The 13400-nt window shown below is 40.2% G+C and overlaps 1 protein-coding gene across 24 annotated transcripts in view; it reads left to right on the forward strand.

Moving 5' to 3' along the window:
* LOC100617812 (myomegalin) overlaps positions 1–12858 on the forward strand; it is a 312633-nt gene extending 299775 nt beyond the window's left edge. For 14 of the 24 annotated variants that reach the window (XM_056819272.1, XM_056819284.1, XM_056819282.1 and 11 more), the window contains 4 exons: positions 3456–3602; positions 5494–5632; positions 9283–9329; positions 11553–12858. In XM_056819272.1, coding sequence (XP_056675250.1) covers positions 3456–3602; positions 5494–5632; positions 9283–9329; positions 11553–11594 — 375 coding nt within the window. In that variant the 3' untranslated portion in view covers positions 11595–12858. Of the gene's footprint in view, positions 1–3455; positions 3603–5493; positions 5633–9282; positions 9330–10641; positions 10694–11552 lie in introns of all 24 variants that reach the window. The other 10 variants (XM_007485320.3, XM_056819292.1, XM_056819279.1 and 7 more) reach the window with 2 other exon arrangements.
* Positions 12859–13400: the final 542 nt, after the last annotated feature.

The raw sequence follows: 13400 nt of genomic DNA on the forward strand, positions 1-13400 counted from the left end.
AAAAATTTTTTTTAATTTTTGATGCTTCCCCAGAGATTATGGAACTGAACAACAACAAAAAAACCCTTTTATTGGAATACATATGATCCTATTACCAAGACTAGGGTAGGATAAAGCAGTGAAGGAGAAGTATGGACCAATAAAACTAGTGAACATTGATGCAAACATTTTCAATAAAAATCCAGCAATAAGATTACAGCAAAATATTTTTAAAAATTTATTCACAAGGATAGCTGGCTCAGTGGATTGGGAGTCAGATCTAGAGTTGGGAAGTCCTGGGTTCAAATGTGGCCCCAGACATTTCCTAGCTGTGAGACCCTGGGTAAGTCACTTAACCCCCTTTGCCTGGCCTTTCCCAGTCTTCTGCCTGGCAACTAATACACAGTATTGATTCTAAAATGGAAGGAAAGGGTTTAAAAATAAAAGTTATTCACTACAAACAAGATGTCTTTCTACTAGAAATACAAAAGTGGCTTAACATTAAGAAACCAATGAACATAATTACATTAGACAGAAAAAGCACCTGATTTATATCAATAGATAGAGGGGAAAAAAGCCTTGGGAAAAAATAAAGTGTCTTCTTATGCTAAAAATCTTTAAAAGCAGTCTTTAAAACTGATGAAAATATATTATATATATGTGTGTGTGTATAAAAAATATTAAAATCTTGCAATGGAGAAGCATTGGCTTTTCTAATAAATACAGGAATAAAGCATAGGCTTTTTATTATTTGATGTAGTTTTAGAAATTCTAATGATTATCAAAAAGACATTAAAAATAAGGGCACAAATACACAAATATTAGTAGAGAAGATATGCTTTTTAATTTGTTAATTTTAATTTTATTTATTTATAAATAAATTCTATTTGTAGACCATATGATAATTTACTCAAAGACTTAAGCGAATCAATAAGTTAACTAAGGTGATTAGTAGCTTAGTAAGATATTAAAATACAAATTAAATCTACTCCTCTTCTGCATTTGTATGTAGCGATAATTAAAAAACAGAAGGAATTGATAGAAAAATCCTAAATCCAAAATTATTACAAAGTGAACAAAATATTTTGGAGTCAATCTAATAACACACACACACAATTACAAACCACACTTTACAAAAATAAGGAAAAATTTAAATAACTGGAGAGATTCACTGCTTTATGATTGAGCTTCATCAACCTAATAAGATGTACAGTACTGTTTGAATTAAATTATAGACTTAGTGCCATGCCAATCAATCTACCAAAATGTTATTTTATAATAACATATTGATAACATATAATAAGAATAATTATATAGAGAGATTATAATAAATAGAAAAAATAATTAAATTTACATTGAGAAACAAAAAAGTTAAAATCTCAAGAGAAATCGTAGGAAATATTGGGTACATTGAAGGAACTGTACTCTAGATTTCCTAGAATTATCATCCAAGTTATTTGTTTAGAAATGTAGATCAGTAGAATATAAGCAAGTCTCTGAAACAAACCCAATTGTTCAGTGTTCAGTGACCTTAGGAACACAAATTTTTTGGCAAGGACTCCGTATTAGACATGAACTGCCAGGAAAACTGGAGAGTACTTCAGCAAACAATAGGTTTAGACCATCATCCAATACCACATAGCACAGTAAGTTAACAAATTGGTACATAACCTAAATATAAAAGATATCATTAAAAAAATTAGAGGAAAATAGAAATAGATAACCTTCATGACTATGGCTGGGGGCAAATTATTAATCAAATAATGGAGAGAGGGGATCATAAAAGAGGCCATTTTTATTATGTAAAATTAAAAAGCTTTTGCGCAAAAAAATCCAATGCAATTAGGATAAGCAAAAAGCTGTCACCTGGGGAAGGGGGGGAATCTCTGTATCAAATATCTGCTAAAGTCTGATATCCAAATGTATAAGGAAATGGCAGACATATGACCAAAGACCATTCTTCAATATATAAGTATTGAAAGATATGAAGAGTTTTCAAAAGAAGAACTGAAAACTATAATAACCATATGACAAGGTGTTTGAATGACTAATAAGAAAAATACAATTTTAAAGCAACTCTAGGGTTTTACCTCACATCTATCCAATTATAAATGGTGGCCAAAAAAAATGGAAATAGACCACAGGAAGATTGGTACACTGACACTGTTGGTACAAATTGGTCCAACCATTCTGAATATCCATTTGGAATTTTATGAGAAAAGTAACTAAACCATTTACCCTTTTTATCCCAAAACTCTCACTACTGGAGCTATTACCCTAAGAAGATTAAAGACCAAAAATACACTATTGTGCTAGTCATAATAGCATTTTTTAATCTCAGCAAAGATCTGAAATGGGTGTCCATTAGTTGGGAATTGTTGAATAAACTGTGACATATGAATATAATGGAATATTTTTGAGCCATGACCACAAGATATTCAGAGAAATATGGGAAGACCTATATGAACTGATGGATTAAATTAAATTAATTACTAAATTAATTAAACAGAAACAGAACCAAGAAAGTAACAGAAAAGACTACAATATATAAATTCAAAATGAAAATGAAATTCCAAACACTGTAGTTATAATGAACAGGAAAGGAAGGAAGGAAGGAAGGAAGGAAGGAAAGAACTTGGTCATTATAAATGTTATGTAGCTGTGGTATGATGGCTTGAGCGGAGGAATATACTTGCCCAAGCTAGGTGGCATAGAGATTCAACTTTGTGGACAAATCTAAGTTGTTGGTCAAGTAGGTGACCAGCCTGGAACAAAACCTGGCGTTTCTGAATTGATGGTCACTATAAACCTTGAGGCAGGTACATAACTCATCTTCACTGACCGCTTTTAAGGAGAAGAAGGGAGCAATTATGTCCTGAGGCAGCCTGAGCCTCAGGAGCCAGAGAAGAGGATAGGGAAGCAGAAGGGAGGGAAATTGAGAGAAAGAAATGACATGGGGACTAATGAAAGAGACATATCTAGAGAACAAAAATATAAAAATAAAAATAATTTTATTTTTAAAATATTTATTATATTTTAAATTTTTCTTTATTTTTACAAAGATTTCATCTGATCTTTACAAACAGCCCTGTGAGGTATATTACTCTTCATTGTGCAGGTGAAGAAACTGAGTCAAATAGTAGTGGTTAAGCGATTAGCCCAGAGTTGCACAGCTAGTAAATGCCTGGGGACAAATTTGAACTCAGGTCTTCCTGAGACCCCAGTCTCAGTGCTCTACCCCCTGCTCTTACCAGCTGCCTCTGAGAATAGAGGGAAATCTTCAATAGAAGTAGAGAGCTAGAAGCAAATGAGTCTTGTATGCCTGGGAAGTCATTAATCAAGGTTACCCAATCAGAAAAGGATTTCAGGGATCCAAGAGATTCTAATCTCTGGTTTTCCTCCACTGGCAGCCAGGACCTTGCCATGGAGCACATGGTCAAGTCTTCGAAGCATGTTTGTCTTCTCCCCTTTTCTAGACTCTTGCCTCTGGAAGGATCCACCAGCTTCGGGGCAGCACCAGCACACTGCACCAGATTTTGGAGGAATCTGCCTCTCTCCTCACCATGTTCTGGAGAGCAGCCCTACCCAGTGCCCACAGCCGCCCTGCACAGCAGGGAAAAGTGGTAAGAGATGGGAGGGATGGGGCTAGTGTTTCAGGGCAGATGGAGGTATTCTCCCAAGAGAAGCTGCGGGTGAGCAACAGGAGCTCTCTTAGGAGAGAGAATGTGAACGTGCAAAAATAACCTGAGATAAGACTTTCTGGTTTATGTTCTCCATGTGAATTTCTTCTTCCCTTGGGATGATGAGCTCCTCAACCAGAGAAGCAGAAAGGGTTCGAGACACAGGAACTCTGAAATGACACACTCCTGGAGATATTCAAACGTGCTACTGTTTTCCCCATTGGAGTTTTCTAGAGGAAAAACCAAATATAAGCTAACTGTTCACTTTCTCTTCATTAATGATAATAATGGCCAACACTTAGAGAGAGCTTTAATGTTTGCAGAACATTATTATCTCATTTGATTCCTCAGAGTAACCCAGGGGGGCATCCTGGGTTATTATATATATATATCACATCCATTTTGAAAATGAGGAAACTGAGGCAGACAGTTAAATAACTTAGCCAAGGTCTCACAGCTATTAAGTATCTGATCACAGACTCGAACCCAGGTCTTTCTGACAACAGATTCAGCATCTAATCCCCATACCAGTTAGCCACCATTAAATTCTTCAACTCTAGCCATCCCCTAGGAGTCTTGACATAATTATAAATTGGCTGTTAAGTCATAGGGCTTCCCAGGTACAGACATTGGGAGTCCAGGATGTCTTCAGAACCTTAGAACTGGGGTTAGGTCTGAGAAAGTGATGGTCATTCCAAGGGATCTTCTCTGGGCTCAATCCTGGCTTTCAGGGTTTCTTAACCTGGGGAGGGGGTTCGTGGACATATTTTTCTTTTTTTCTTTTATTTTCTCTTTAATTTTCTCCATGGTTACATGATTCTTATTGTCTCCCTCCCTCCTTCCCACCCCATTCCCAGAGTTGACGAACAATTCCACTGAGTTATACCTGTATTATCACTCAGAATCTATTTCCATATTATTCATTTTTTGTAATAGAATAATCTTTGAAAACCAAACCCCCAAATCACATACCCAAACAAACAAATGACAAATCATATTTTCTTCTCTGCATTTCCGCTCCCACAGTTCTTTCTCTAGACGTGGATAGCATTCTTTCTCATTAGTTCCTCAGAATTTAGTGGATGTATTTCAAGAGATCCACGAACTTGGATAGAAAAATAATTACAACTTTATTTCCACCATTTTCTTCCTGAAATTTAGCATGCCCTTCAGTTAGGATTGTAGGTAACATTACATTTGGAGAAAGGAATTCATCAGCTTCACCAGACTGCCGGAGGGATCCATGCTATAGCAAGATAAGAGACCCCCCTAGAAAATCTCTAGATCAATTCCAGTGCCCCTTTCTCCTCCTTGTAGGGTGTAGATATTGTCTTGTTGGCCTCAATCCAGCTGTGGGATAGTTCACATCAGCCTCAAAGACTGCTTGTTTTTAAGGGATTTGACAAATTTTGATCAGCCTCCCCCCCACTCCATCTACTCTCCCTGCTGAATACATTAACAAATATTTAATGAATGCCTGTTCTTCGTATAATGGCATCATAACCATGCAAACGATGCCAAAGAACCCTGGTAATTGCAAAATAGAAAAAGATTATAGGTTGTGTTGTTTTTTTTTTTAATTAAAATTCTGACATGTCTTATTTCATTCAGGCTTCCAGCTCCCAGTGTGTCTGCTTTAGATACATTAACTTCCCATGCCTGTGAGATGCTCTCTCTAGAACCAGGCTTTCTTTGGAAAGCAGGAGGGGTTTGGTGGCTCTAATGGAGGGAAGCCACCCCAGTATTATAGCCTCGCTTTGGGCTTTCGAGGCTGCACAGCCTGTGGTACTTCAGACATTCTAGCCCCTGACAAAGAACCTCATCTTTTATTTAGGAGGAGTCGATGAAAGGAGAAATTCTAGAGCTGAAAACCAAATTGTCCGAGCAAGAGAATCTCCTGCAGAGTACTAATGAACGCTTAAAGACAACCAACCGGCTGAAGGAGAGCATGGAGCAGTTCATCATTAACCAATGTAGGTGTCCCAGCCAGCACTGCTCTGGAGATCAGGGGCTCGGGTTGCAGAAGGAAGGAGGAAAAAGAGAAGCTGTTTATACATGTCCCCATTGCGTGAATGTGTTCAGGGATGGAGCTTTCCTGATATCATAACTCCTGTGTCTAATCAATTTACAAGCATTTACTATATGTCAGGCACTATGCTAGACACCGGGAATACAGAGATAGAAATAAATGTCCCTGCCCTCGGGGAGCTTACATTCTATTGTAAAAAATAACCTGTAAATATAATAGATTAATAATATATACAAGGTAGAGAGAAGATAGTCCAGCAGGGGTAGCACCAGCAGCTGGGCAAGGGGTCAATAGAGGGAGGTGGAGAGGATCAGGATAAGCCCCTTGTAGAAAGAGATGTTTGAGTTGCGTGAGGTTTGATGTAAGACAGGGTTCTAAGAAAAGTAGGCAAAAAGAATCCGAGTATAGAGAAAACTGTGCAAGAGCACAAAGAAGAGACAAATTGGGTGACAGGAGCGGTAATGTCTGGTTGAATACTGTGTGAAGAGGAAAATTTATGTGATAAGTGTTACAAGGGAATCACTTTAAAAGACTGATATATATTAATTTAAGGTCGCCAAGGAATTCAGCTATGTAATTCCTAAATGAAAAACTCAAGTCAGCCGTCAGCCTTTTTTGGAGTTTAATTACAATAGGAGCAAGAAAGGAATTAGAGATAGAGAGAGAGAGAAAGGGAGAGAAGGGAATAGGGCTTAAATACCCCTTCTGTTTAGGCTGGGCCAAATGGCCCAAGCCCTTAGATAGCTGGGGCAAAGAAAAGAGATCAGTCCCTATCACTCATGTGACCAAAATGGAGAAACAGTCTCAGAGGCCCCCACCTTCAGCTTCCTTCAGCGCAAGCTTCTCCACCGCAATCACCCCGACCAAACTCCTCCACCCCCCTCAAGTCTCCAGACCCTCCTATCTTTCAGGAAACCATCCAAGTTCCTCCTCTCAGTTCTCCCATCTACCAATCACTGTTCATCAATTTCCCTGTGCCAATGGAGGCTCTAGCTTAACCCAGGACCGCCCAGAGGTTTCTGGCTTTTGCACATGTCTGTTGAAGGTCCTATTTTCAAATGATTAAATCTTTGATCTAGGCTGCAGCCCTTACTCAGTCCTGTTAGGACTGAATAGGGTGGAGATTTATTCCAAGTATCTCCATTGTATCAATTCTAAAATCAATCATGATTCAAAGAAATTCCTGTTCTATGCTTAAGCATAGGTCAAAGTCCTTTCCATTGTTCAGCAAAAGGTTTCTGTCCTAAAGTAATCTTAAGAAGGGAAGAGAAGGAACCTCCCATGCCAATGGGGTTCTCATTCCAATAGACTATCAGTGAGAAATTTTCCAAGTATGAAATATCCCAATGGTGAAATTTCCAACATTTATAAGTCTAAGGAATTTTGAGGTTTACATAAGACTGGAAACTGTAGATTGAAACCAGGAGGAAAAGAACTTTAAATATCAGAAGAATTTGTCTTCAGTTCTATGAGCCACAGGAGCTTCTTGATTGGGGATATCATTTTGGGAGCTGGTTGTAAGATAGATCAGAGAAGGGAGAACCTGGAAGTAAGAAGAACCCAATAGGAGGCTATTATAATTGTCTAAGCAAAAGGTAATGATATTTGAAATGAGCACCAGGGAGGGACTTGAGCTTCTTCACCAGGGGAGTGATGGGAATACCATTTGGGGAGCTGGTTGTAAGGTAGATCAGAGAAGGGAGAGAAGAGAGGCTTTGTAGTTGTCTAAGCAAGAGGTAATGATGCTTGAAACTAAGAAAATGGTCATGTAAATGGAGTGAAAGGGGCAAGTGCTGTAGAAATGGAAGAAGTAGACTTGCCAAAATCTATCATCTGATTGGGAATGAGGAATGAAGAGTCAAGTGTGGCACTGAGGTTGTGAACCTGGATGACTTAGAAAGATGGTCAGGTAGCTTCAAGAGAACTAGGGAAGTCGGGAAAAGAGGGGTAGATTGTTGTGAAAACATATCGAGTTCCATTTTGGACATGTTGAGTTTGAGATGCCTGTAGGACATCCAGTTTAAAGTGTATAGTGGGTAGTTGTTGTTGTAGGACTGGATTTCAGTAGCTATATTATTGTTTTTGTTTAATGGATTAGTATCCAACTCTTTGTTAACCTCATTTGGATCTTTCTTGGCAAAGATACTGGAATGCTTCTCCAGCTTGTTTTCTGATGAGGAAGCTGAGGTGAACAGGGTTAAGTGATGTTCTTAGGGATACACAGCTAGTGAATATCTGAGGTAGGATTTGAACTCAGGTCCTCCTGACTCAAGAGTGGGCTCCCGAATGTGCCATCTAGCTGTACTGGAACCGTATAGAGATATGGAAATCGTCTCTGTAGAGATGATAACTGAATCCATGGGAGCTAATGAGTTCATTTAGAGAGTAAAGAGAAGGAAGAGGAGAGGATCTAAGACTGATCTTTTAAGTTTATCCACTGTTAGGGAATGGAATGTAGATGGAGAGCCAGCAGAGGAGACACAGAAAAAGTAGCCAGACAGCAAGAGAAACAAGAGAGCAGTATCATCATGAAAACCCAAAGAGGACAAATGATCTCAGAAAAGACTGATGCTACAGAAAGGTCAAGAAAGATGAGGACTGAGAAAAAGTCATTGAATATATCAATTAAGAGATCACTGGTAACTTTGGAGAGTGCAATTTCAGTGGAGCGATTAGGTTAGAATCCAGGTTGCAAAGGATTAAGGAGTGAGAAAAGAGGAAGTAGAGGCAAGGTGTATAGAGTGGAGTTTTTCCCTTCTAGGAGCTGGCTATGAAAAGAGAAAATATAGGGTGATAGATTGAGAGGAAGCTGGGTGAGAGGTATTTTTGGGGAGAGGGTTGTGTCAAGTAAAGTTGGGGTTTTTCTTGTTTGTTTTTGATAGGAGAGACTTGGTTGAATGGGTAGGCAATAAAGGAGGATAGGGACAGATTACAGATTAGAAAAATGGGATAATTCCCAGAAGAGATAGGAAAGGATTTGATGAAGGCTATAGGTAGAAGAGTTGTACTTTATGAAAAGTCATGTCTTCATCAAAGACTTGAATAAAGAAAGAAATAAGGGAATACATCAGGGGGTTTTGATATGTAGAGGCAAATGGCCTCTCTTATTAGTGAAGTTGAGGCATGATCGTCTGCTGAGAAGGTGAAGAAGGAAAGGTGTTGTGGGAGGCTAAGGAAGAGAAATTTGGAAGAGCCTCTATGGGGAGAGAGTTCTTAGAATGCAGAATTGATCAGGGAAGAATAAAAAGATTGCTTTGCAGCAGCAAGGTCCCACGTGAGATCTGAAAGCAATAAAATGGACCTAGCCAAGAAGGTTTCTTGACTTTCTGAAGCACCCACCATTCAGCAGTAGAATTGGATGAAGTGGGCAATGTGGATAATCCAGGGTTGGGGAAAAGCCAGGGGAGAACAGTGATAGGAGAGAAGGGCAAGGGATTCTGAAGAATAGAAATTATGAATGAGAAACTGAATTGAGCAAGCAAGGTAAACAGAGGAGTTGGCTTACCAATCTATATACCCTGTATGCTAAGTATGTTAAGCCAAGAGTCATTTCATGACTAGACTCTTCTGATTTTGGCCTTCTTATCATTCCAGTGACTAGGACACATGATGTTTTGAAGAAGGCAAGGACAAATCTTGAGGTAAGAGAATGACAGTGGGCAGCTCTATCAGCTAATCATGGAACTCACTACCACCTCATCCATCACCCTTTATACTTGTAACCAGGTGGTGACCGATTTAGCTTTGAAGGAGACCACAACCCATCACCACTCTTAATCATCATGGCGGGACCAATGTTCCATTTTCCATTTCTTTATCTCCTGTGTGTCCTCCCTTACTTTATTCATCTCACTCATGCTCTTCTCTGTTCTTCATTTCCACCATCACGTTTTACTTTAAGCTCAATATCTGAAGAAATGCAATTCAGTTCCAACTGGAGGAGCCAGGGATGTAAGCAACCATGGCTGTGTGGCAGCCACAGGGAGAAGGGAGGGAGGGAGCTAAACATCCGGATCATTGTGACTCTTTTCTTTGAGACTTTGACTGATGCTTGTCCAGCTTGGCGGGTGAGAACTGGAGGGGTGGGTACAGATTATGCAGACTACCTATGGTGAATAAGCCTCAAGAAGGAAGGGAGGGAGAGGCAGAGAGGCCAGAATCTCTGAAAGGTCTGTCCTATATAATAGCTTCATTGGCAAACAGCTTTCATATCAGTTTTATTTTGTTTTTGTTTGTTTTTTTTCCCATTTCTTCTACTTTAACTCTGAATAGTAAAAAGTTGTGATGACGAGAACAAAGCAGAAGGCACAAAAGATAACATTATCTGGGTCTCATGCTTTTTTCCCCCTTTACTGTTACTTAGAATCAATATTGTGTATTGATTTCAAGACAGAAGAGAAAAGGAAGGGCTAGGCAATGGAGGTCAGATTTGAAACCAGAACCTCCTATCTCTAAGTCAGGCTCTTAATCCACTGAGCTACTTAGCTGCCCCCTCTCCTGTTCTTTTAATCTTATCCTTTAAGGAGGAACAATCTTTCTATCAATTTCTTCATGACAAATTTTGAATGGGATCTCTATTTTGAAGAGTAATCTCTTATGATAGTACATGAAACCTAAAACAGGGAGTAGCTTAAGGAAAAGAATTTTATATACACACACATGCTATTGTAGCAAAAGGCACAGTGAGGATAACTGGGAGAAGATCCTTCTCCAATTAGCAATTTGAAGCCTCTTTTAAAAGTAGAGAATTACTTTAAAATATTCATGTATCCAGATGGCCAAAGTATTGCCAATCCAACTCCTGGGAAGATAACTCTAAGGAGCTGCAGGTGGTAATCTGGTGAAGGGAAGACTACCTTCAGAAGGTGGGATAGGGAATGACTCAGTTCTTTTTCTTGCTAACTTCCCTTCTTTCTTTCTTGGACAATCCCTTTCCCTCCTGAGCCTCTTCAGAAGAATACTTCCAAGATTAATTCTATAAAGCTTCATCCCTCTCCTAGCAAAGGTAACAGCCTCTCACGTTTGGTTTTTTCCAGCTTGCTTCCTCTCTGTTGTGATCAGTCTTTTGGGGTAGAGTGGTAAGAATACTTGACTGGCAGTTGGGAGACCTGAGTTCTAATCCCACCTCCATCACTAGCTATACATCTAGGGTGCAAAACATTCAGCTTCTCAACTCATTCTTCATCTGCAAAATAACGGGGTTTTATTCAGTGGTCTCCAAGGTCATTTCAAACTCTCCAAGTTCATGATTTTCTATGGCTCTTCCAAAGAGGGAAGAAAAGTTGTTCTCACCAATGTGGTTGGCATGGCTAGGTCTTCTTTTTCTCCCCAGCAGGGTTTTCTTCTCAGTTTGAACCTTAGATGCTAATTGCCCTTCTCCTTGAACAGCATGAAAAACTCTCATTTTGCTCCAAATAGAGATACTAATCAGGGTTCTTGCTGCTGAGGAATGGGAGTAATTGCATCATGGCAGAAAGGAAGCCTGGTGGGGAGCTGGGCAATGGTTTATAGATCTGGCACTGCCCCTAACTAGCTGCAGGCTCAACACTTGCCTTCAACAACTGCAAAATGTTAGGGCTGGGCAACAGTGGAGTTGCTTTTCAGCTTTGAAATATGCTTCTGTGGATTCTAACTTTGCAGGGGCTTTTGCAAGTGGGGACCCAACTTCTTTCCCTGTTGGTACTTCCCATACTTGAGCTTATTCCCATCTGGCTGATACTTTTAATATGAATATAATCTCTCTCCCAGTGGTTGTCCTTGGCTTCTGCTAACCTGTTAATTTGGTTCTGACTCCAACCAACCATGGCCTTCATGGTAATCCTGGCTTAATGACTTCCTTGGTTTTGTCTTATTTCTACCCACAGGTTAGCTCCCAAAGAGTTCTGCCATACACCCAAGTTATGTGACCCCTGTCTTCTAGGAGCCAGGCAGAAAGCGAAGCCACCAGGGATCCCTGAAGCAGCAGGACGGACATGCCTGCCCTCAAATTTTCCAAATGCCTAATCATTGAGGAGCATCCAGATCCCAATTTTGGAAGCGTACTGTGGGGTTCAGAGGACCTGGAAGCAGGAGGCAGAGTTACCTCGCTGGGGGTGCGTGGAAATGAAGCGATCCAACAATTCAGTATTATTGCCATTTTGGCAGGGCCCACCTGACTCTGGGCAAAATGTAGAAACTTAGTTATGGGTGTAGAACCTAAAATGCTGCTTTTTAACTTAGCCTTGGGGCATCTGGATCTGATCTCAAGAGAGTAGAAAGCCTAGCTGTCTGCTGCACAAGCTTCTCTCTTCAGTACCTATCCTTTAAATGAGTAAACTCAGGGGAAATACAGCCATTCTCCCCATGAATGGGTAGCAGCATGGCCCACAGACATTGGACTAATTCCTTAGGGAAGCTCACAGCTCAGTGCCACTCTAAAAAAAGTGTATTTTTACAACATGCATGAGCAGTTGCAAAGGATGGTTGAAGGACTGACCTCATCCCCTGGTGCTCACCATTCACAAGTCTTCCTTTGCCTGGTGTGGCCTCTTTTGGATCATTCATGAGGGATGGATCCATGGGAAAATGACATGAAAGGAATATCCAGAATTTAAGTTTCTCACCTGGAAGGATCACCACAGTGATTTGTCTACTTTTGCTCTGGCAGAGGAAAAATGAGACCTTGAGAGATTAAGCCAGATTGTACCCTTCACCTTGGAACAGTGACCCGATGAAGCAATTGAATTCCTGGACTGTTTGTTTCTTACCTTCCATATCTGATGATTTTTTCCTCTATTTTGTGATATCCAAGTTTCACTTGACTTGGTTTATGCAACAGAATGGTTTTAACTTACTGTTCCCTTGGTTTAATCCACATTTCTCCCTCTAGAGAACCAGGAATAGCTGACCAGACTCTTTCCAGTGGCATGGCTCCACAATCAGAGAACAATGCCCATTCTTAAGTGGAATGCAAGAAGACCCACACTGTGGTTGAAGCCATCGTTATCTGTGGCATCCCAGTGCTTGTAGGATATGTGTGTGTATATATGCTGCCACAGTAATGTTTTAAGACAGCTGGGGATGGAGGAGGGCAGTGGCAGGAGGGAGATGTCCCATTCTTCTTACTAGGCTGTCTTGCATCCAAGGGGAGCACAGACTGTGTGTAAGAAATAAAAATTTTTTCTTCACTGAGCTTTTGTTTCCCACTGAATTGGACATCAGCTCCATATGGAACCCAAGCCTCCTTTCTTGAATTTGCTCATTTTGTAACATTAAAGCCCCTTAACCCTAAATTTTAGGGCAGTACCTCAACTACAGGTCTGACATGGTGAACTAGGTTTCAAGAATCTGCTACTTGCTTGGGAATCTTCCTATCATTAAGTCTTATAGATATGTCCGCATGTCCGTTGAAAAATGTAAAACAAAACAGCCACCATTTCCCCCAGTCATAGGAAGGGACCCATCAGCTTCAGCAGCACACTTACTTGATGATAATCATTGGTTTTTCCAATATGGTGCACCCTGAGGCAGCGTGGTGCCACATGAACTTAGCCCACACTGCTGCTTCACATGACAATGGGGGCGATGGAGGGGGTCCTGGACTTGGGATTTTCATCAGGGTGGGCAATTCCTGGAGAGGCACCCCTTCTACCAATGGAGATCAACATCGATTCTGAAGAGTTCAAGTGACTTCTGAGGGTCCTACAGCCAGAATGGGATGGAGGTCAGACTTG

The sequence above is a fragment of the Monodelphis domestica genome, chromosome 2, assembly GCF_027887165.1.
Source record: "Monodelphis domestica isolate mMonDom1 chromosome 2, mMonDom1.pri, whole genome shotgun sequence".
In the NCBI taxonomy this organism is placed as follows: domain Eukaryota; kingdom Metazoa; phylum Chordata; class Mammalia; order Didelphimorphia; family Didelphidae; genus Monodelphis; species Monodelphis domestica.